The sequence below is a fragment of the Manis pentadactyla genome, chromosome 3 (assembly GCF_030020395.1).
Source record: "Manis pentadactyla isolate mManPen7 chromosome 3, mManPen7.hap1, whole genome shotgun sequence".
Classification (NCBI taxonomy): Eukaryota; Metazoa; Chordata; class Mammalia; order Pholidota; family Manidae; genus Manis; species Manis pentadactyla.
This window is the reverse complement of record NC_080021.1, coordinates 511896-534665: the sequence shown is the minus strand read 5'-3', so window position 1 is coordinate 534665 and position 22770 is coordinate 511896. Positions and strand designations below refer to the sequence as shown.

The 22770-nt window shown below is 59.6% G+C and overlaps 2 protein-coding genes and 2 long non-coding RNA genes across 11 annotated transcripts in view; 2 read left to right on the top strand and 2 right to left on the bottom strand.

Moving 5' to 3' along the window:
• Window positions 1-17296, top strand: part of PPP1R16A (protein phosphatase 1 regulatory subunit 16A) — a 35757-nt gene extending 18461 nt beyond the window's left edge. The window contains exons 2-12 of one of the 2 annotated variants that reach the window (XM_057497611.1): window positions 11734-12056; window positions 12511-12775; window positions 13870-13940; window positions 14018-14163; window positions 15262-15365; window positions 15435-15559; window positions 15654-15779; window positions 15860-15935; window positions 16013-16142; window positions 16372-16537; window positions 16734-17296. In XM_057497611.1, coding sequence (XP_057353594.1) covers window positions 12535-12775; window positions 13870-13940; window positions 14018-14163; window positions 15262-15365; window positions 15435-15559; window positions 15654-15779; window positions 15860-15935; window positions 16013-16142; window positions 16372-16537; window positions 16734-17090 — 1542 coding nt within the window. In that variant the 5' untranslated portion in view covers window positions 11734-12056; window positions 12511-12534 and the 3' untranslated portion in view covers window positions 17091-17296. Of the gene's footprint in view, window positions 1-11733; window positions 12776-13869; window positions 13941-14017; window positions 14164-15261; window positions 15366-15434; window positions 15560-15653; window positions 15780-15859; window positions 15936-16012; window positions 16143-16371; window positions 16538-16733 lie in introns of both variants that reach the window. The other variant, XM_036923070.2, reaches the window with a different exon arrangement.
• LOC118931015 (uncharacterized) lies at window positions 2191-18851 on the bottom strand. Of its 7 annotated transcripts, none has more exons than XR_008996080.1 (4): window positions 17237-18477; window positions 9833-10166; window positions 8966-9796; window positions 2191-4339 (listed from the first exon to the last, which is right to left on the bottom strand). It is a non-coding gene; the product is annotated as an uncharacterized LOC118931015 (long non-coding RNA). The 7 variants fall into 7 exon arrangements; XR_008996084.1 differs by lacking the exon at window positions 2191-4339 and adding an exon at window positions 18725-18851 and having other exon boundaries at window positions 7757-9796; window positions 17237-17985; XR_008996083.1 differs by lacking the exon at window positions 2191-4339 and adding an exon at window positions 18725-18851 and having other exon boundaries at window positions 7757-9796; window positions 17237-17982.
• LOC130682785 (uncharacterized) lies at window positions 12631-14044 on the bottom strand. Its single transcript, XR_008996085.1, has 3 exons — window positions 13905-14044; window positions 13153-13290; window positions 12631-12765 (listed from the first exon to the last, which is right to left on the bottom strand). It is a non-coding gene; the product is annotated as an uncharacterized LOC130682785 (long non-coding RNA).
• GPT (glutamic--pyruvic transaminase) lies at window positions 18618-21883 on the top strand. The gene is made up of 12 exons (XM_036923072.2): window positions 18618-18754; window positions 19112-19440; window positions 19550-19639; window positions 19718-19826; window positions 19979-20112; window positions 20214-20457; window positions 20596-20675; window positions 20745-20881; window positions 20977-21151; window positions 21237-21392; window positions 21469-21581; window positions 21653-21883. Exons 2-12 carry the CDS (start codon window positions 19279-19281, stop codon window positions 21741-21743), a joined length of 1491 nt encoding a protein of 496 aa, XP_036778967.2. The 5' UTR covers window positions 18618-18754; window positions 19112-19278; the 3' UTR covers window positions 21744-21883.
• The last annotated feature ends 887 nt before the right edge of the window (window positions 21884-22770 follow it).

The window sequence follows — 22770 nt, the reverse complement described above, 5'->3', positions numbered from 1 at the left end:
GGTAAGAGAAAGTCCCTTCTTGCCAGTTTGTGGCCTTCCTCTCCTGGGAGAACAGCGGCCTCTAGCGGCTTGTGCTGGGCAGCTGCGCGCAGACGGGGCTTCTGATCTTCCCAGCCGCTATGGAGTTTATTTAGCTCTGCAGTTGCTGTGGGCGTGGCCGGCCTCAGGCCTCTGCTCCAATATGGCGGGGCCGCGTCGGAGGAGGAACAGGCGGGAGGCTGTTCATCACGGTGAGGGGCCTCTGAGCTGCGCTGTGGGGGTTTGGGCACCCAGAGTTCCCCGGGACTCCCAGCCGCTGGGCCAAGTGTCCCAGGGCACTTCCTTTGAGCGGTGGAGTCCCTGTCCCTCCAAGACTTTCAAAAAGCACTCGCTTTTCCTTGTCCCGGGTGCGCTGGCTGCAGGAACCCGCTCACAGGTCTTACTGTCCTGTTTCCCTAGTTTCCAGCACCCCATGCATGCACTGTGTCTGTGCTCTGGTGCGGATGGCTGGGGCTGGGTGTTCAGCAGTCCTGGGCTCCCTCCCCCTCCCCACTCCGACTCCTCTCTACCTGCCGGGAGCTGGGGGGAGGGGCGCTCGGGTCCCGCGGGGCCGCGGCTTGCATCTCACCCCTTCGCAAGGCGCTGGGTTCCCGTGGGTGTGGATGTGGTCTGGCTGTTGTCCTGTGTCTTCTGGTCTCTCTTTTAGGGGTAGTTGTATTTGTTGTATTTTCAAAAATATATATGATTTTGGGAGGAGATTTCTGCTGCTTTACTCACGCCACCGTCTTGGTTCTCTCCTTCACTGAAGAAAGGCATTCTTTCATTCTTAGAGATCCTTTTTTCTCTCTGCCTCAGCTTCTTTGTATTCCTCTTCTCTAGTTTCTATTTCATTTATTGTCTCCTCCATCGTATCCAATCTGCTTTTAATTCCCTCAATTGTGCTGTTCAATGATTGGATCTCCGACTGGAATTCATTCCTGAGTTCTTGAATATCTTTCCATACCTCCATTAGTATGTTGATGATTTTTATTTTGAACTCCCTTTCAGGAAGAGTCATGAGGTCCATGTCGTCTTTCTCAGGAGTTATATTAATTTTACTCTGAACCAGGTTCCTTTGTTGTTTCATATTTGTATGTGGCGCCCTCTAGTGTCCAGAAGCTCTACTCTCTGGAGCTGCTCAGCCCCTGAAGCATTGTCGGGGGTCACATGGGAGCGGTATTGGTGCCTGGGGTGAGGAAAGAGCTGTTTCCTGCTTCCCGGCTGCTATTCCTGTCTCCACTGCCTGAGCCAGTGGGCCGAGCACACAGGTATAAGCCTCTGTGCTTTGCGTTTGTAGTTGCTGTAGACGATCTTCCCTCTGGCTGGCTTAACAATAGGGTAGGGTTTACCGGTTTGCGAGCCAGGTGGGGCTTGCCAGGAGAAAGGCGGAGTAGGCTGCCTATTGCAGAGGGGGTCCCTGGACCTGTGTAGCCAGCCAGGGAGCTGGAGCACCTGGAAATCGTGAAAGCTCCCAACCTGCTGGGCAGAGTGTACTCAGACAATTTTGTCTACCTGTCCTTTCTCCTGAGCAGTAAGCTCCTTGCCCCTTTAGCAGCCCTCTTGCTGTTAGGAAGTCTCTCAGCCTGCCTGCCTTTCTTTTGTCCCAGAGCAGCCGGACATGGATCCCTGCTTTCCACAAGTGGCTGGAATCTCAGTCTCTCCAGGAATTCTGCCTGCCTTAGCTTTCCAACCCCCTAATCACAAGAGTATCATGAAAGCACCATGAAATGTAGGTTTGTGCTCCCACAGCAGGTCTCTGGAGCTAGGTATTCAGTAGCCCCAGGCCTCCACTCCCTCCCTGCTCGGTTTCTCTTCCTCCTGCTGGTGAGCTGGGGTGGGGGAGGGGCTCGGGTCCTGCCGGGCCACAGCTTTGGTACGTCACCCTATTCGGTGAGGTTTATTCTTTTCTCCAGGTGTGTGCAGTTTGGTGCAGCCCTCTTTCCTGTTGCTCTTTCAGGATTAGTCGTATTAATTATATTTTCGTATTATATGTGGTCTTAGGAGGAAGCCTCTGTCTCACCTCTCATGGCCCCATATTTAATTTTACCTGGCCCCAGGTATCAAATTTTATCAAAAAATTTTTATTGAATTAATAATGGAGGTGTTTCTTTAAATGTGTCAAGTTACTGTCTAGAAACAGTGAACATTGACCCTGGCCTTCATACCATATGCAAAAAATAATTTGATTTGAATCACAGCCCTAAATATAAAAGCTAAAACCATATGGAATAGAAAAATTATAAAAGAATATCTTTGTGTCCTTGGAATAGATAATATATTTCGCAGTAAGGACACAAAAATACTAATCATAACAGGAAAAAAAATGATACCTTGGACTTAATCAAAATTTAGAACTTTTTTCCAGCTTTCTTGAGATTAAAAAGACAAATAACATTGTATAAGTTTAAGGTGTAAATGTTATGACACATGTATATATTATGAAATGTTTATCATAGTAAAGTTAGTTAATACATCCTTCACCTTATATATACAAAAAAAAAGAAGAGAAAGGACAGAGAGATGTGGCCCTGAGGAGCTGGGTGGGCACCCCTCTCCCTCTGCCCTCTTCTATAAGCAGAATAGTCATCCCACCAGCCTGATAGGGCTCGTCTCTGAAACAACGTTCTGACGCTGTGCCAGGCAATGGTCATGTGACAGCTGACCTGTTCTACTCCCGAGTGATCCTGGTGGGTCTCCATTAGTGCCTGCGTCATGAGCACAGAGCAGAGCCTCAAGGAGCCTGACATCACCACTTGGGTACACAGCCCAGGACCCAGTTGGCCAGTTGTTCTGAGAATGCCCTCCATAGCAGTGTCCCCTGGAACAGGTTCAGTTAAGGATCTCAACACATTCCTGTGGGGGCAGCACCTGAAGTGGGATGAACAGTGGAGGACATGGGGTCTGCGGACAGCCCCATGGCAGTACGAGGTGGTCCCTGTGGCTCTACACCTTCCCCGTCACCTGGCCTCTGTCACATTGGGACTGCACTAGTGTGTGTAGAGTTTCATGTGTTTCCCTGGTGACAGAGGACGTGGAGTGCCTTCCTGTGTGTTTATTGATGTGAAGTGGCTATTCTTTGACCCATTTCCTTGTGCTGTTGAGTAGTTCTTTTCATGTCAATTGCTGTGTATTGCCAGTACCATTTCCCACTCTATGGCTTGCCTTTTCACTCTTTGGATTTTTAAACTTTGAGATCATTGTAGATTCACATAACAGTTATAAGAAATCATTTAGAGAGACCCCTTGCAAAATGCCCCAGCCCCCTGGAGGTCTATAACTGTAGTACAGAATCTCTTCTGGGACATTGACATTGACACACTCCACTGACCTTTTCAGATTTCAGTTTTCCATGCACGTGAGTGTGTGTGCACAAGTGGTCTTATCACACATACAGATTTGTGTGACCACTGCAGTCAGGGTGTAGAACAGCTCCATGGCAAGGAATGGCCACCTCCTCGGGGCAGCAGGGTCTTAGAAGGGCCCTGCCCCCCATGCCTAAACTGTTACCGTTTCAAGAATGTTGTCTAAATGGAGTCACACCATGTGTGACTGTTAGAGATGAGAGCCACCCAGGGTGCACGTGTCCATAATTGTTTCCTTTTTTTTTTTTGCCAAGGAGTGTTCCATTGTGTGAGTGTACCAGAGTTTAGTTAACCATTCACCCATTGAATGACATTTGGGCTGTTTCCAGTTTGGGGCTATTATGAATAAAATTGCTGTGAAATTCATGTGTAGGTTTTTATGTGAACTTGAACTTTCATTTCTCTGGGATGAATGTCCAAGAATGCAGCTGCTGCATCGTATTGTAAACATGTGTCAGCTTTTTAAAGAAACTGCCAAACTGTTTTCCAGACTGGCTGTACCATGTACTTTCCTGCCATCTGTGTGTGAGACCTATTTTCTTCAGGTCCTTGCCATTCTGATGGGTGTGCAGTGGTCTCTCACTGTGGAATAGTTTGCATTTTCCTAATGGCTAACACTGTTGAGCATCTTTTCATGGGCTTTTTTGCCAGCTGTACATCCTCTTCAGTGAAATGTCTATTCATGTCTTTTGTCCATTTTCTAATTAGATTATTTTCTTCTAAACCCTGAGTTTTGAGGGTTCTCTATGTTTGCTGGGCAGAAGTTTTGGTTGGGGCTCTAGTTTACAAATATGTACTACATACAGTCTTTTTGCTTTCTTCACAGGGTCTTTAGCAGAGAAAAACTCTTAATTTCAATTAGTTCTAATTTGTCGTTTATGGACTGTGCTTTTGGTGTCATCTTTGTAGAAGTTGTTTTGCTTCACCCTTTCCATTCAGATGTCCCAATATGCTCCCGGCTGGGGGATCAAGAGAAGATTTTTTTACATGTGGCTATCTGACCCAGCATCATTTATTAAAAAACTGCTTTTCTACTGCTCTGTAGTGTCATAAATTGAGTGTCACACATACGTGAGTTTGTTTCTGGACTTTATTCTCTTCCATGGTAATACCTCAGGGTCTTACTTACCAAACTTCATAACAGATCTTGATGTCTAATAGTGTGAGTGCAGTTGACCTTGACCAGTTTAGGGATTAGGAGTACTGATCCTCCTGCACCATCAGGCAGGAGGTCACGTATAACTGCTGACTCCCCCAAGACTTTACTAAGAGTAGTTAATACTGTTGACAAGAAGCCTTACTGATAACATACAGTTGACTAACACATGTTTTGTGTATGTATTATGTACTGTATTCTTACAGTAAAGCTAGAGAAAAGATGACTGTGCAATTCAAACCTGTGCTATTCAAGGGTCACCTGTGCCCAGTGTTTGTGCTTTTCTAGGAGTGCCCTATTCTTGGCCTTTTGCATTTTATATAAAACAGGGAATTAATTTGTGAGTTTCAAATGCAACTACTGGGATTGCATTGAATGTAAGATGGATATTTGGGAGAAATCGCACCTTTGCAGTTCTGAGCCTTTGGACCCAGGAGCTTGATGTGCTTGCCGTGCGCCCAGTCGTCTCTCATCCCCGACTAGGGTTCTGTGGCTTTCTGTGCAGAGGTCTTGCACATTTTTGTTAGATTTAGTTTTAGACACTGATGCTTTTGGATACTGTATTATAATAAATGGTATAATTAATAATTTTTCATTTTCTGATTGTTACTGGCATTTATAAATATATTTTTATACATTAACCTTGTATTTAATGTGCTCCATTTTTATATTACTTCTAATAGTTTTTCTATAGGCTATTTCAGGTTTTTACCACATAATATGTCATTTGTAAATAATGAGGTTTTTCTACCCTTCCTATCCTTATTCCTTTTATTTCCTTTTCTTGCCAATTGCATTGCCTAGAACCTTTAGTACAGTATGAATAGAACTAGTGACAGCAGACACCCTTGTCTCACCCAGTAGGGTTTGCTGTTTGTTTTGAAATAGGTTGAGATAATCGCCATGCTGATGGGAAGGGTCTGGAGGAGGGAGAGAGGGGTCCTGGAGGGGCCGGGGCACAGGAGGGCACGGGTCTGTGCTGTGGGATGGAGCATTTGGCAGGTGGGTTCAGTGGCAGGCACATGGGTTGTTTGAGGAGTGGCTGCCCTTTTCTTATGGCTTCTGTCTTCTCAGAAAAGATATCCGCAGCTGAGTGTGAGGATGAAGGAGAAGGGGCAAGGAAGCTGGAAGATTCTGGAAGCATTAGGGCCATCGGTGGGGCCTGCTTGTCTGAGTGTGGTCCTCAGTCAGCAGCCCTGTTGGTACAGCCAGTCAGGTGGCATGCTGGGCTGGGGTTTTCCACCAAGCAGTGCGGCAGGAGGGCCGTAGAGTGCTGATGACTGCTCGTGGCTTGAAGCGGAGCCCCCACAGCGCCCTGCTTGGGGGCTCTGGGGTGCTGGAGTCAGGGTTGCAGGACAACCTGGGAGAAGGGGTGGCGGCCGGGGGGCTGGTGGTGCATTGAAGTGCCAGGGTGGGCGTGGGGAGGAGTAGTGGTGGTGACAGGGTGGGGGGCATAACTGGGGCAGATAATGAGGTCATTGTCAGGAAGAAGGGGTCAAGACTGAGGGGCAGGGAGTTGAAGGGTGGTCCGGGAGAATACAGAGTCCAGCAGGAATTCAGACCTGACACAGGAGGGAGGGCAACGCCCACAGCAGGGGTGGGGAGGGCCGGTGGTGCAGCTGATGGCTCCTGGCGGCTGGGACTCAGATAGCAGGGAGGGGGCTGCCTCACTCCGTGAGGAACAGGCTGTGGGTGCCCCACTTCAAGGCCAGGGGGCCCAGGTTGGGAGAGAGAAAGCAGCCCCCAGAGAAGACTGGCTGGACAGGAGCAGGGGGCAGGGGAGCCGGGTTCAGCTCAGTGAAGACCAGCGTGATGGGGTTGAGGATGGGGGTGGGGGGGTGGGGGTTGCTGGTGACTGCCTCCAGGGGAGGGTTTCAGGATTGGGGGCTGGAGAGCACAGGCTGGAGCCCCCTCGTCTGTGCTGCCTCTCTGGTTAAGCCCGTCTCTTGTCCCCGTCCCGCTTGAGCCGAGGCTCTCAGGAGATGGGTCCCCACATCCTCACCCACAGGGGCTCTTCCCTCCACAGGGACTGTTGCTGAGTCAGCAGTGGTCATCTAATTCCTTTTCTTTTAAAAATAAAAAAAGGTGTGTTGTTCTTTTGAGAAAGGTCACCCGCATCGCCCCGCCTGCAGGGCAATATCTTAGGCTAGCTGTGGGGTTTAAGGCATCCACGGTTGCCTTGGCACATCCTTTAGGAGTGGGACCCTGTAGCTTTCCAGGCGGCTGCCTGATCCTTGGAGCAAGCTTCATTCTGGGGCTGCGTGGGCCTCCCATCTGCACCTCTGCTGGCTGCTCGCTCTGGATGTGCTCTCCTGGGCGGCCTGGCCCCAGCCTTCCCTGGACACTGCTTGGTGACATGCTAAGGCATCCATGGATGCCTTAAACCCCGCAGCTAGTCTCAGGGCTTGCCTTCCTGTGTGTGCCCCTCCCCTGACATCTGACACCCTGTCTACTCTCATCTTGTCACCCCTGTCCTGTCCTGTCCAGGACCCTCTGGGTGGTTGTGCAGGTCCCAGCCTCTCTCCTGCAACCTCTTTACACCCCACCCCCAGATTTGTCTGAAAGCGGCTCCCACCACCTAATGGGCAGAGACCAGCTCCTCGGCCAGACACAGAAGACGCCCCAGGAGCCGCCCACGCTGCTATCTGTAGCCCTGTCCTTTCAGGCCCACCTGGCAACCAGCAGGTGCGCTCCCACCTGCCGTCCCCCAACAGCTTAAAGTTGTTTTGAACAGGTTTATCTTCACGTGTTCTCAAAGTCAAACAGCAGAAATGACCCAGAGCACTTGTCCCCCACCCAGCTGCCTCTCTTCTTCACCCTGCTCGTGACCTCTGTTCATCATGTCTTGTCTGTTTTTGTTATGTTTCTAATGTAGATACAAATGTTTTTATTTCTATTTATTTTCTATACAAGAGGTAGCATATCATATGCAGGTTTTATTTTTCCTTTTTTTCACCGAGCAAACACTACTTCTTCCTGCTCTTGCCTTGGTAGTGCAGGAGAGGCTTCCTCTCCAGGCCTATTGAGTGAGGCCCCTTTTATGGGCAAATGCTCTGTGTCACAAGGGCCGCCGCAGCCAGGAGCTGATGGGGGCGCTGGGGGACCGGGTGGCAAGGGGTGTGCCCTGGCAACAGCGCTGTGTGTTCACATGGTGTCACAGAGGTGAGGGTGCTTGTGGCAGCATCCCAGTGTCCTCCCATGGTCTCTGTGCCCATGGGGAGGGCTGCCTGTCCGCCTGTGGCAGTGCTTGGCCCCAGCCTCCCTGTCCTCGCCGCCATACCTCCTCAGCCCACCCTGCCCCACTGCCAGCTCTCAAGCTCTGTTCAGAGCCTGTGGGGAGCAGGAGAGGCCCTGCCATGGGCTTACAGCGGGGCCGCCTCCTCGCTTGTCTGGGCACAGAACTGCCCCCAGGGTCCCCTGTGCCCCACCACTGATGCACATCCTGTTCCTCTGCTGTCCCCACCTATCCCCTGTCCCCACCCCAAGAGCAGAGCTAGGTAGAGCAGGAAGCCAGGAGGGAGGTGTGCTGGCCAAGTGACCAGAGCACGCACACAGCGGAGTGCCCATCGGGACACATTGCCTGCCCTCCTGGGGCAGGCGGGGCTGCTCTTCATGGTCTCGTCCTGCACTTGGCATGTCTGAGGATCTCTGGGCATCTAGCTCCTCCCTGACTGGACGGTGCTGGCCACAGGGCCCCTGGGCCTCAGCTGGTCGTGCTCCCTGACTGCGCCTGGCCTTGCCTCCTCAGCCCTTCACAGACACCCAGGGTCCTGTTGCAGGGTCCAGGTGTGGCTGAGGAGACAGCAGGGGCCACGCCCTCTACTGGAAGAGACAGGATGAGACACAGGGCCAGCCCAGGAAGCCTCCCTGGCTTGGAGCCGTGGGGGGACTGGAGTCGTCCAAGGGGAGCCAAGCCGGGTGGGGGCTGGGTGTCCTTGCTGCCCCATGATCTCAGGTCACAGTCCTTGCCCTCATGCCCTCTCTGTTTGTGCAAAGAAACAAGCATCTGTATCCATCCTCAACACCTGTCTGCAGCTAGGGCAGTGTCACCTCCACCCTGGGCTTTTGGTGACCGACTCACAGCCCTGGCCCTTGGCAGATAGATGGCCTCATCTTGCTGCTGTGCAGGATGGTAATGCACACATCATTTTCCCAGGGTGAGGGGCACCCAGCTGCCCAGCTTTCACTATTGTGGACAGACAACAGATAAAGCAGTCTTTGGATTGCAAGTTGCAGCAACCCACTCCAACAAGCCAAGCAGGATAGAACCTACAGCCCCAGAAGCAGGGGAAAGATGTGCCCTGGGTCTGATACAGGGGGGCTCCCCAGCCTCCATCCCCTCCCCCTCAGCATTCCTCTGAGACCCCTTCATCCCTTCCTCCCTCTCTGAACATGGCATGGCCTCTCTGGGTGAGGAGGTGGAACTCACCGCTCCTCGCAGGCTCTGGGCTTCTGCCACACCATCTCTGATTCTCACACAGATGCTGAGGTGGACATGAGAGGTAGTGTTGTGAAGTGGGTCACAGGACCCAGGTCCAGGTATGGCCTCAGCTTCCCCATATGGAAAATGGGGGTAATGATGGGACCTACTGGCGGAGAGCTGTGGCAGGCATTATGGAAGGCTGCTGAGACCCTCAGGCCAGCATGGCTCTGTCCGGGCCTGGATGGGATCTGGGCATGGGTTCCTGTCCCCAGGGCCAGGTGTCCAGTACTGCATAGTTGCTGCGGTCCTTCCTGGGGTCTGTCCTGACCTCAGTTCCACACTCCATGCAGCTTGCTTGGGCACGGAGCCAAGACCTGGGAAAAACTGCCAGGTTATCTGTTTGATATTCCAGGGAGGCTTGGGGCAGATTCGTGCACCAAGGCAGAGCTGCCCTGCTCAGCCCGCCTTGTTCTGGGTGTGGTGTGGTGGCCATTCGGACAGACTCCACTGAACGCCTTGTCCTTCCTGGCTCAGCCAAAGGGCAAGTCTTCTAGCTCTGGTGGACTGTTCCTGGGCTGAGTGGCTGGGAGGAGGTGACTGAGTGAGGCTCTGGGGGGCAACAGGAAGATCCAGGGGGCTGGGGGCTTGGAAGTTCAAGGCTCAGCCTGGGAGGAGCCGGGCACAAGACACTGTAGCGCCCCCTCAACGGAGGCTCTGCCAGATGGCGGTGCCCCCTGCAGCAGGTCTCTGGGCCTCCCTGGGCCCCCTCAGGATCAGCTTGGGTACAGAAGAGGCAGTCAGGGCTGCCCGCGGTGACGGAGACTGCCCCGAGGCAGCCTCCAGCGAGGGGCTGCTACGGCACCCAGAGGAGACCGGGGCCTCCGGAAGGCGGACCCACTAGAGCCGGGGGCTGAGGACCCTCGTGAGCTGCCACAGCCCAGGCCAGGACACTGGCTTCTTCTCTGTGCACTGCCCAGGGCACTGGGGTCCCTCTCTTCCCGCTGCAGCCAGAGGGCAGGGCCGGTGGAGAGGCGTGTTGAGGCTCTGGGTCCTGCTGTGTGGTGGACTTTCACAGATGGCCTTCAGGGTGCGTAAGCCAAGGGTAGCATGTACTCAGTTTGAAAAGCTGGTTGCTGTTTTAGGTTGTTTTCTGTAGAATGTAGGCATCAGAATCTCTTCTATAAAATGACGAGGTGGATGGCATCTCCTAAACCCCATCAACCTGAGGAAGATCAGGTGTGGCTGTGCAGTCAGCACCCATCTTGGGGAGTTGAAGCCAGTCCCTGAAACTCTAGGAGCCCACTCTGCTGGGGAGCCTTGGCCCTTGGGGGATCCTCCTCCCTGTGGGAGAATAACAGGGGTTCCTTTCCCATGGCTGGAGACTGGGGGCCTGGTAGAGGGTAGGCTGTTAGGGTCAGCTCCCTGGCAGGCCCAGATGGTGGCAGAGAGGTGGAGGTCCCACCCTGTAGCCATGTGTGTATGAGGGCAATTTGCCAGCTGGTGGAGGAGCATGAGGGGCAGGAACTGTGAGCGGTCAGTGCACGGAGAGGGCTGCCGTGGGGGCGAGGTCTGTGCCGTGCCGCAGGTATGGTCTGGGACCCACCCCCACCCTCGTGGATGGGGAGCTGGCGGTCTGCCTGTAGGACCTGGCTCCTGGCCTGTCTCATTACGGGGGAGCTGTCTTTCAGAGGGCAAAGCTGGGCTCAGGCTCCCCAGACGGGAAGTCTGGGCAGCTCATGTGTGCCCTGGCAGTTTGCATAGGTGGCCAGCTGGGAGCAGGCTGCCCAGAGCAGGAATGCTGCCTAGAAAGCTCTTCACTGGGGCCTCCTGGTCCCCTGTCCCATCCCCAGGTTTTCAGGGAGGACCCCACTGGAGCAAAGTCCAGAGCAGGTCAGACTTGTAAAAGGCGGGCTCCCAGGTACACTGGCTGTCCCCAAGCAGGGCCGATTTGATGTGGCCCGAGTCAGTTTCCTTCCAGAAGGAAGGGCGCACTCACTAAGACGTCCAAGTACAAGTCTGGGTCTGTGTCTAGATGACCACAGGGCCTGGCTGAGTGAAAATTGGGACTCCTGGTGGGCACCTGTGGTAGAGTACAGCCAGGGCCTCCTGAGGGGTAGTGCCCCAGCTGGGCCGCCCGCCTGCCTGTCCGCCCGATAGATCTCAAGCTCGGCAGGCCTCCTGTGCTTTTGTCTGCATGACAGGGGCTTTTACTGCAGCCCAGTGTGGCCGGGGCATTGACGGGCCTGGGCTAGGGAGCCTGGCGAGGAGGAAGCCCAGGTGCTGACTGGTGAGGAGCTGGGGTGTGCTGGTCAGGACAGGCTGTGCTCTCGGCCCTCAGAAGCTGAGGGGGGAGGCCCGAGGCTCAGGAGGCAGGACCTGTCCAAAGTAAGGCTGTATCTTCCCAGTCCTTGCAGCGGCTCTGGGGGTGTCCGAGGAGGTCCGGTGACCTTGCCTGACCCAGCCTGGAGGCGAACAGGTCAGCAGTGCTGTGGGAACCAGGACCTCGGGATGCTGCAGGGAGCACCCCGCAGGGGCCAGCCCCTGGTTCTGAGGGCAGCTTCCTGGGGAGGGCTGCTGCCAGCCTGGACGGCCCTTTGTGGAGACGCTGATTTGTCAGCCAGAGTTGGGCAGACCAAGCCTCTGCCAGCACTGTGGACTAGCAGGGCTCCCTGCAGGCAGAGGGTGGGGCTCACACGGGGCAGGGCCCTGGTCGCCCCTGCCCACCTGCTCCACCCCTGGGAGCCAGCCTTGAGGTGTTTCCTGTTCCTCTACAGGCCAGTGGGAGCTGCCTGCTTCCTGTTGCTTGATCAGCATCTCCTCTGAAGGAGAGGTCCTCCTGAAGACACAGTGGCCAGGCCTGCTGTCTTCAGTGCCCTGGCTGCTGCTTGTAGAGTCTGAGCCCCAGGCACTGAGGTCCAGGACCCCAGGACTGAGCACATGCCCTGCCCTGGCCTCTTTGGCCACGGAACCCGCCCTCCGGCTACACCTGATCCTTAGCACCAATGCACCAACCCTGGAAAATGGACAGGACAGGGGAGGGGGGACCAGACCAGGCCATGGCTGCTCCCAGGGTCCCTCAAGCTCCTGAGGCCTGAAGGTGAGGGGGGCTTCTAGGGTCCCAGGGGCCTCTGCCCATTGCCCTGTTCTCTCTTTCCCCTCGGCAAGGTGCCAGGAAGCTGCAACTTTGTTATCTGGGTAATTAGCTTCAGACCCTGGACTGAGCTGCCCGGGTCCCAGGCTGCTTCCCATAGGCTGTGCACCCTGACCCCAAGAAGGAGTGAGGCCCTGCCCATTGAGGGGCTGAGGTGCCAGGGCTCCTGGGAGGTGAGCCACAGGCACCTTCTCTACACTGTCCTTTCTGCATGGGGCTCCTGCCCTTCAGGGCTGCCTGGGCCTGGTCACAGTGTGGGGCCTCTTGACCCAGCCTTGCCAGGGGCGGAGGGCACTGACCTTTAGGGAGGGGATGCCCCCAAGGGCACCAGTCCAGCGAGCTGCCCCACCCTTCAGGCCCAGCCTAGACCCCGTACTCCCTCACCTGGTGTCCCGGGCAGCCCCCCTGGTAGGCAGCCCCCACCATGGCCGAGCACCTAGAGCTGCTGGCAGAGATGCCTGTGGTGGGCCGGATGAGCACACAGGAGCGGCTGAAGCATGCCCAGAAGCGACGCGCCCAGCAGGTGAAGATGTGGGCCCAGGCTGAGAAGAACCACAGGGAAAGGCCACGGAAGGAGGTAGTGGGTGGCGTGCCACGGAAGCGGGTCCTCTTCCCTCCCAGTGTCACCCTTCTGGAAGCTGCTGCCCGAAATGACCTGGAGGAAGGTGAGTGTGGCTGCATCCCAGGGCAGTGCACGGCTGGCAGCCCTGTCCCCTGGTGCAGGTGTCTTGAGACCTCCCAAGGGAGCAGCCCCTTCTTACAGAGGCCTGGGGTCTGGCCTGGCTTCCTCAGCCATAGGCCCCAAGTGGCAGGCAGTGCATACAGGGTCCTGCTGTAGAGGGGATGCTGATGGGGGGCAGGCAGGAGCACGGCACAGGCCCACAGGAGCTGGAGAAGTTCCAGGGGCTGGGCTCAGGTGGACTGGGGGTGGCCTGCAGGCTTTGTTGCCTCTTACCAGGGTGCTGGGCGATGCACAGGGGAAGGCTGACCACTGTGTGGGTCCTGGGTTCCCAACTCTGTAAGGTTGGACAGTGATGCCCACCTCAGCAGGTTAGTGCTCAGGAAACTGGGCTCCCCACACAGGCTGGCCCCCTTGATGCCCACCCATCCCCTCGTGCCACTTCTCCATCAGAACCTCCCAGACGCAGTGACAGGCCTGGGTGCATGGGGTGAGCAGTGCCTGCAGGCAGGGCAGGTGGGGGCGTGGTGGGTGTTCCCCAGGCCAGGGCACAGGGGAGTGTGCGAAGGAGGGTGCGCCCCTGCTGCCTGCTGAGCACAGCCTGGGAAGGCCGGGCCACAGGAAGGTCCCAGGTGGCCTTGGTGAGAACCTGGGCCCACATGGGAGGTTGAAGAGGCGTGGACAGGGGTCGGTCGTTCTCCTGGGGAGGTCCTGGAGGGGCAGGTTGGGGACACTGGGTTCACACTGCAGGGGGCAGGGGGCCTGCTGAGGGGGTGCCAGCACCTGGGCGAGAATGGGAGCATTTGGAGCCCAGTGGGGACCTCCCCCCAACAGGAGGGCCTCTTTGGGAGGGATGGGTCCCCCCGGGGCTGGGAGCAGGGCCTGCTGTGTGTGCCTGGCCCCTGAGTTCTGGCGGTCCTCCTGTTCCTGTACTGCCGCTCCCTCGCCATTTCCTGCTCTCCTGGATGCAGCCTGGTGGTCAGCCCCGTACCCTTAGGCACCGGGACTTGACCAGGACAGTGCTGGCTGTGGCGGAAACTTTATCCCTGCATCCTGACCACACCTCCCCACTTCTTGCAGTCCGTCAGTTCCTCGAGAGTGGGGCCAGCCCTGACCTGTGCAATGAGGATGGCCTGACGGCCCTGCACCAGGTCAGCGTGCTGGGGGCGGCTGGGAGCGGCAGGGATCTCAGGCCCAGGCTCTGGAGCTCAGGCTGCGTGGTCCGCAGAGCTGCATCGATGACTTCCGGGAGATGGCGCAGCAGCTCCTGGAGGCCGGGGCCACAGTCAACGCCTGTGACAGCGAGTGCTGGACACCCCTGCATGCTGCAGCCACCTGTGGCCACCTGCATTTGGTGGAGCTGCTCATTACCCGGTAGGGCCTGCTGGGAGCAAGTGTGGCCAGAGTGGGCATCTTTTTTGGGGAGAGTGGTAGCTGGGACCCAGGGCGGGCAGGGCCTTCCTTGAAGATGGCAGTTCATCCTGAGAGACACAGCCCAGGTGTGTCCTGCGCGGGAAGTGCACTTGGCCTTTTAGCCTCTTGTGTACCCACCTCACTTTGCTGGCTGGAGATCAGGGCATGTGCTCGGGGCAGTGTGGCCTCCTGCCTGCCAGGCTCCTTGCCCGGGTGTGTCCTGTCTAGTGCCATGAGGCGTTTTGGAGCTCCTCGAGGGCAGGCCTTGACCTCCAGCTCAGAGAAATGCCATTCTGATCAGCAGTGAGGGTGGAACCAACAAGAAGGACAGGGTACCTGGGCATAGGTGGGGCCTTTAACAAGGAGGACCAGGGCAGGGCTCCTGAGCAGCCACCTTGGTAAACATGGAGGACCATTGGCTTCACGAGGAACCAGGGGTCCTCTCCATGGCCTCTCCCCTCTGACCCTACTAGTAGGACACATGGTCAGGGTCTCTATCTGTCCTTGGAGTGGTCCAGGTGTGGATGGTGGGCATGCAGGTGGGTGGCAGTCCCCCCACCTCACATAAATGCCTTAGAGTGGTTGGGGTGGGTATGCAGCATTCGGGGCAGCTGGGGGGTATGCACAGGCAGCCCCTAGCCCCACTCCACTCCTCCACAGCGGGCACCCACCCTTGTGTTCTAGGCTCGCCTTCAGCCCCCTCTGGCCCCCATTACCCCTGCTGTGCTCATGCCTCAGCCCTGATCTCTGGGGCCCCTCAGAGTCCCAGCACCCACTCCTGGCAGGTGGGCCTACTGTGCATGGTCATGGGGGCAGGAATGAGGAGCTCAGACACTGGTGGAGACTGCAGGGTGGCCTGCCTGGCATGAGAACAGCCCAGGGCTGAGGGGCAGCTAGACAGGTCCAAGGGCATCAGGCTGGGCCTCCTCCGCATCAGCCCCACGCTGTCCTGAAGGGCAGCCCTAGGCTGAGGGCCTCTGAGAGGGGACTGGGGGTTTCCCTGGGTGGGAGGAAGAGAAGGCCCTGTGGCCAGCAACACCCCACTCATCCTCCCTGTAGTGGTGCTGACCTCCTGGCGGTCAACGCTGATGGGAACATGCCCTATGACCTGTGTGAGGACGAGCAAACGCTGGACTGCCTAGAGACAGCCATGGCCAACCGTGGTGAGCGCAACCCCATCACCCACCAGGGGTGGTGCCAGGGCTGCCAGTTCTGAGCCTGCTGCCCTGCAGGCATTACCCAGGACAGCATCGAGGGGGCCCGGGCCTTGCCAGAGCTGCACATGCTGGACGACATCCGGAGCCTTCTGCGAGCAGGGGCTGACCTCGATGCACCCCAGGACCATGGGGCCACGCTGGTGAGGATGGGGCCCCTGGGGTGCAGGCAGGGGAGGCCGCTGCTGCTGGAGAGGCACTGGGCCTGGGACTCAGGGCCGGGTGGTTTGCCCGCAGCTACACATCGCTGCCGCCAATGGGTTCAGCGAGGTGGCTGCCCTGCTTTTGGAACACCGGGCCAGTCTCAGTGCCAAGGACCGCGATGGCTGGGAGCCCCTGCACGTTGCCGCCTACTGGGGCCAGGTGAGTGGGGGTGGGGATAGCCGGGGTGCAGGTGGCCCGTGGCTTCCGAGCCTTCAGCAGCCCAGGCCCCTGGCCCACAGGTGCACCTGGTGGAGATGCTCGTGGCCCACGGGGCGGACCTGGACGGGAAGTCCCTGATGGATGAGACGCCTCTCGGTGAGCTGGGGGCTGCCTGCGCCCGGTGGAGGGGATAGGTTAGGAAAGTGTCCGTGGCCCCACCCATTTCTCCTCAGACGTGTGCGGGGATGAGGAAGTGCGGGCCAAGCTGCTGGAGCTGAAGCACAAGCATGACGCACTCCTGCGTGCCCAGGGCCGCCAGCGCTCTCTGCTGCGCCGCCGCACGTCCAGTGCGGGGAGCCGCGGGTGAGCTCCAAGTGGGCTGCCCAGGGCCCTGCTGGCTGCCCCACCCTCAGCCCCTCTAGCTGTGCCCCGCCCTGCTGGCTGCCCCACCTCCAACCTTCAGGCTTGGCCTGTCCTACCGGCTCTGCCCCTGGCATCGCCTGCCCTGCTGACGTTGGCTGGCAGGCCCAGGTGCCTGTAGGAGCTCAGGGCAGGCAGCGCCCTTCCTCCCACCCTCTCTGCCCTTCCCCAGGAAGGTGGTGAGAAGGGTGAGCTTGAGCCAGCGCACCAGCCTGTACCGCAGGGAGCATGCCCAGGAGGCCATCGTGTGGCAGCAGCCGCCACCCACCAGCCCCGAGCCCCCGGAGGAGGATGCGGACGGCCAAACTGACACGGAGCTGGGCCCGCCGCCCGCGGAGGTGGGCTGGGGCTCTGCACGCACTGGGGGGCGCATGTCTCCGCTGCACCGGCCCTTCACCCGCTTCCTGGGCTGTTGCCCCATAGTGCTCAGCCACTGCCCCCACCCTCGTGTGTCCCTTGACTACCGTGCAGCCCAGGGCCCGAGGCCAGAGAGGGCCCTCCTGATGGCCTCTGGGGCCTGTACTCCCCCAACAGGAGGAGGACCCTGAGGTGGCTCGGCCACACAATGGCAGAGTGGGGGCCCCCCTGGGGTGGCACCTGTACTCCAAGCGGCCGGATCGCAGTGTTTCCTACCAGCTGGGCCCCCTGGAGAGCACCGTCCCCGAAGCCCTGGCCCGGGCTAAGGCCTACCACACCCTGGCGGATCTCAAGCGCCAGCGAGCTGCTGCTAAGCTGCATCGTCCCTCACCTGAGACCGGCCAGCCTGTGGACACTGAGACCCCCCAGCCAGAGAGCAGCCCCAGGGCTGGCGGAGACCCACCCCTGCTCAAGCTCGCAGCTCCTCCGGAGGAGACTCCCCCAGAGAGGAGGCCATGCTGCCGGCTCACGTGAGGCATGAGCCACACAGGACCACGAGGTCTGCCACAGGCTGCCTCAAGCCCCTGCTCTGGGGACCCCACATGTGTCCTGGTACTGCTGTGGGTGGGCAGTCAGCTTCTCATCCTGGCTCAGGGATGAACATGTGGCAGAAGCCATACCTGAGCGGCTTGGCTGCGAGACCAGTTCATGCTGACTGTTGATAAAGGGCTGTTCTGCCACCTGCCTTGTTGTCTGTCGGCCGGGCCACCATCCCCGCGGTGGGGAGCTGTCATGTTGCCGGTCCTGGGGTGTCTGTCCTTGCGAGCACCTGCCTGAAGCCCGGAGGTGCAGGCCGGGGCTCGCTCATGGCAGCCCAGCCCCTGTGTGGGATTGTGGCCCCCCCAGCCTCTTGGCTGCCCCTCTGTGACTCTGTGTTTTCCTGAGGACAGCAGGGAGTTTGCAAGGACACTCCTTGGGGGGCAGGGATCCTGGCTGGGAAAGGGGGAGTGTTTTCCACAAGGCTGTTGGGCCAGAGCCAGGAGGACACACTGGCCCGAAGCCTCAGAACCTCCGTGGGGGTGGCGATGGGGGCGGGCCGCCTGTTCCTGGCATGCAGCCCTGATCCTGGGGCCTGGCTGCCAGCTTCCGCCTGGGTTGGCAAAGGGGGCCAGCAGTTGGCCAGTTAGGAGGCTCTGAGCTGGTTGGGCATGGTGGGTCAGGGTGACAGGGAGGGGCCCCTCAGGGTCCTCACGTGGTAGGGCTGAGGGCGCTGCCAGCTCATCTGTTCACGGCAGTTGCTGGGTGGCATGGGCCTGGGCCACTGCCTACCTGCCTGGGACCCGGTTGGCCCAGTGTGCACGGGGCCTGCCCACCCGAGCATCTGGTTGGAGGGGTGTCGGCAGCGCCGAGGGAAGGCTGGGGTCAGCTGCTGGTTAAATTTAGTGTGTGGGGCGGGGCACTGCCCAAGGTCCACCTGTTACCACGACTCCACTTAGGCCCTGCTGCCAGGGGGGCGGGGGCTGGCTCGTTCTGGGGTCAGGCTCATATCAACTGTGCCCCAGAGCCAGAGGGGCAGGCCTTTTCCCCGGGGGGGACGAGGCGGCAGCAGAGTCAAGAGGTGCAAGGTGAGACAGGCCAGCTGCTGGGGCTCCGGCTGCTTCCTCTCCAGCAAGGGTAGCGGGAGCCCAGGTCCCCTCGGGCCGACCAGCAGCCTGCAGCCCAGGTGGAGGGCTGACTCCTCGACCCTCAGGCTAAGATGCCTGCTGTTGGGCAGCCTTGGGCATGGCCTATCAGTTCCTTGCAGGGCCTGGTAGGTGGGGCCCTGAGGGCTTATCACCGCTTGCCTTCCACTCTCTCCACCAGTCAGGAACAGCAGGGAAGGGGCGCTTAGTCACCCTGTCTGTGGTGTGGCCCCAAGGGCAGCTCCAGGCTGGCATGGTGAAAGGGCGGGACAACAGCCCAGTGCCGTGGAGGGCCCTCAAGGGCCCAACCCCCGTACCCCAGTCCAGAGACTCTGGCCTCGGCACCACCGACTGGGGGCCAAGGTCCAAGCACAGGGCTCTTGCAGCCTCCAGCCGGCTAGGACGTGGCCACCAGCCCAGGAGGGGCCCTGTGCCTTGCTCCCCTCCTGCGACACCCCCAGGATTCCCCAGGCCTGGGTCAGTTACCTGGGAGACAGGCTGCTGGCCCGAGCAAAGGTGGGGGTCCCAAGAGGTTTAGGCCCCAGCCAAGGGCTTCTGGGGTAGACCTTCAGGGGCCTCAGGCTCTGTTCTCCCTCAGAGCTGTCCCGCCGCTCTGCCTTCAGGGTGCTCAGCCCACCTCCCCTCCCCCAGGCCCTGGTCCTCAGGGCTTCTTAAACCTTATGTCTGTCCCTACCCGCTCCGTGGGTCTCTTGCTCCCCTGTCATGGGGACACTGGGCGGCACTGGGCCTTGCCCCAAGCCCCGCCTGCCTCCTCACCCACTCCCTCTGCCTCCCTGGGGCAGAACTGTGCCCAGATGGGTGGGGCGGGATGGCAACCCCAACCACCTCTCTAGCCTTTTCTGTCCCTTTCAGTGGGGCCAGCAGGCTGCAGCAGAGAAAGTGCCCTCGCACCTCCAGCCCCGAACCCAGACTCCCCCGTCCCCACGCTGCTCTGCAGAAGCCTGGACCCGGCGCCCCTCCTCCCTCTTCTGTACCCTGCCACCTCCTGAGCCTCGCTACTGCCTGGTCCGAGCAGGGTCATGGCCTTGAGGGCAGGTGGCCACAGCCCTGCTGCTGTGAATGGACTGCAGGAGAAGGTGCTGACACTGGATACTATGAACCCGTGTATTCAGAGAGTGGAATATGCAGTGCGCGGCCCCATTGTGCTGCGCGCCCTGGAACTGGAGCAGGAGCTCCGACAGGTAAGGTCCTGGGCCCCACGGTGCTCTCCAGCCTCACCTGGGCCCCCGAGGCGGCCCCATGCCCAGGGTCACAGGGGAGTGATAAGGCCCACCTGCCCCTTCCTCCCAGGGCGTAAAGAAGCCCTTCACTGAGGTCATCCGCGCCAACATCGGGGATGCTCAGGCCATGGGGCAGAAGCCCATCACATTCCTGCGCCAGGTGAGGCTTGGCACTGCCCTGGCGCCCCTCCCCGGTCAGCCCTCGTGCCCTGGCCTCGGCATTCCCTCCTCCCCTCAGGTCCTGGCGCTCTGCGTCCACCCAGACCTTCTCAACAGCCCCGATTTCCCCGAGGATGCCAAGAGAAGGGCGGAGCGCATCTTGCAGGCCTGCGGGGGCCACAGCCTGGGTAAGTGCCGGCGCCAGAACCGGCCCAGGCCTCGGGGAGGAGCGAGGCCCTGGGGAGAAGGGACCAGCCCGCTGGAAGGGGCGGGTCTCTTCCGGAGGGCGGCGCGGGGACCTCACGTGTCCTCCCTCCCTTCCGCCCCGCCCGCGGCCCAGGGTCCTACAGCGTCAGTTCCGGCGTCCGGCTGATCCGCGAGGATGTGGCGCGGTACATCGAGCGCCGCGACGGGGGCATTCCCGCGGACCCCGACAACATCTTTCTGTCCACCGGGGCGAGCGACGCCATCGTGGTAGGCTGGGGCCGGGCCGGACGACACCGCGGTTCTCTGTGCGCCGCTGGTCGTGCCGCACTCGTCCTGGCCCCGCCAACCGCCTCCAATCCCGCCCACAGACCGTGCTGAGGTTGCTGGTGGCCGGCGAGGGTCGCGCGCGCACGGGCGTGCTCATCCCCATCCCTCAGTACCCGCTCTACTCCGCCACGCTGGCCGAGCTCGGCGCCGTGCAGGTGGACTACTACCTGGACGAGGAGCGCGCCTGGGCGCTCGATGTGGCCGAGCTGCGGCGCGCGCTGCACCAGGCTCGCGACCACTGCCGCCCGCGCGCGCTCTGCGTTATCAACCCCGGCAACCCCACCGGTGCGCCCCGCCCCCCGCCGCCCCGCCTCGCGCCCCCACCCTGCCACGCCGGGGTCAGCTCGCCGCCACCGCGGTGCGCGCAGGTAGCGATGCGCGCCTTCCGCTGACCCCGGCCGTGCCCCATCCCCTGCGCCCCAGGGCAGGTGCAGACCCGCGAGTGCATCGAGGCCGTGATTCGCTTCGCCTTCGAAGAGAGGCTCTTCCTGATGGCTGATGAGGTGCTGGCAGGGGCGCGCATGGGGGTGGGGAGAGGGGGCAGCAGTGGGTGACGTCGTTCGCCCCTCCAGGTGTATCAGGACAACGTGTACGCCGAGGGCTCGCAGTTCCACTCGTTCAAGAAGGTGCTCACGGAGATGGGGCCGCCCTACGCGGCACAGCAGGAGCTTGCCTCCTTCCACTCGGTCTCCAAAGGCTACATGGGCGAGTGCGTGCGCGCCGGGCGGGCAGGGCTCGCGGACCCCAGCCACGGCCTAGATTCCCCTTCCCGGCCCTACCTCGACGCCCGCCCTCGCCTGGCAGGTGCGGGTTTCGTGGCGGCTACGTGGAGGTGGTGAACATGGACGCCGCGGTCCAGCAGCAGATGCAGAAACTGATGAGCGTGCGGCTGTGCCCGCCGGTGCCGGGCCAGGTCCTGCTCCACACGGTGGTCAGCCCACCTGCACCGTCTGACCCCTCCTATGCGCAGTTCCAGGCGGTGAGCGGGAGGGGCCGAGGGGTCCGGGGCTGGGGGCTGCTGCGCTCTCGGCCCCGCCTGACCAGCCCTCCCTCCGCGGCCGCAGGAGAAGCAGGCGGTGCTGGCCAACCTGGCGGCCAAGGCCAAGCTCACGGAACAGGTCTTCAACGAGAGTCCTGGCATCCGCTGCAACCCGGTGCAGGGAGCCATGTACTCCTTCCCGCGCGTGCAGCTGCCCCCGCGTGCCGTGCAGCGTGCTCAGGTCTGCGCCCAAGGGGGCGGGCGGGGGTCCGACGGCCCGGGCCTGAGCCGCCCTGACCACCCTGCCCTGCCCGCAGGAGCTGGGCATGGCTCCTGACATGTTCTTCTGCATACGCCTTCTGGAGGAGACCGGCATCTGCGTGGTGCCAGGAAGCGGCTTCGGGCAGCGGGAAGGCACCTACCATTTCCGGTGAGACCCAGCCCATGCGCAACCCCCTTCCGGCCCCCACTCCCTTGGCTTACTACCCGTCTCCCTTTTAGGATGACCATTCTGCCCCCCATGGAAAAGCTGCGGCCCCTGCTGGAGAAGCTGAGCCAGTTTCACGCCAAGTTCACCCACGAGTACTCCTGAGGCTCCGTGCTGGAGGACTGACGGGGTCTGGGGCCCTGGGGCGTCCCTGGGGCCCTCTGGACTTGCTACTGCTGCCTGTGGGGCTGGGCCCCTTCCTCTCTGCAGGCCTTAATAAAGCTGTGAGACAGCCTGAGTGCTCAGAGGCTGTGCACATACTGTGTGTGTACCCCAACCCCGACCCTTGCCTTTTTGTTCACCTGCGCTGGTCATCTGTGCAGGACAGGGGACCCAGCCCTGGGGAGCGGTCAAGGTGGCTTCTAGAGAAGGAGACTTTCCTGCAGATGCAGTGCCCACCAGTGGGCTGGGTGTCTGCTGTAGTTTCTGGTCTTGGGGCCCAGACTGACAAACATTCAGTAACAATTAGGAAGAGTAAGGGGCTGCACCTCCTTGGTGAACCCCGAATTTTTAGGGGTGGGATGGGGCTGGACAAAGAAACATGGGCACAGGGCTCCAGGGTGGCCCCATCCAGGAAAAGAAGCCTTTCCTAAGGAAGACAGGAAAGTATGTCTCTTCTTTGGTCCTCTTCCTGTACCACCCACTTCCCTGGCAGCATGGACACCGTGAGTTGGCTGGGTGGGTGGGCAGCAGGACATACAGCCTGAAGCAGGGCTCAAGGAGGAAGTCCTGGCTTCCCAACTGGCTGCGCCTGGAGCAGGGATGGAGGAGAGCACATAGGTCTCACTTGGCCCATGTTGAGTTGTGTGGTGAATGCGTGACACCCTTGGGTGCAAATCCAGTCCCTGGGCTGGGAGGCAGTTAGATGGGAGGTCCCTTTCCTATCTGGGGCACTGAGGGCAGCTGCAGGGAGAGGGCAGGTGAGACGCCAGGAAGAGGCCCTTGGGGACAGATGGGCTGGAGGACCCACGCTGGGGGCTGTGTCCTTGCTGTTGGAACAGTGCACACTGTGCCTGTCTCTGTGCACAAACCATCCTGAGGGGGGCGTGGCAGTGTGTTACAGATGAGGAAATGTGGGCCCCCCAAATTAGAAATGACAGGATGGCCTCAGCAGTTGAGGGGGTGCCTTGAC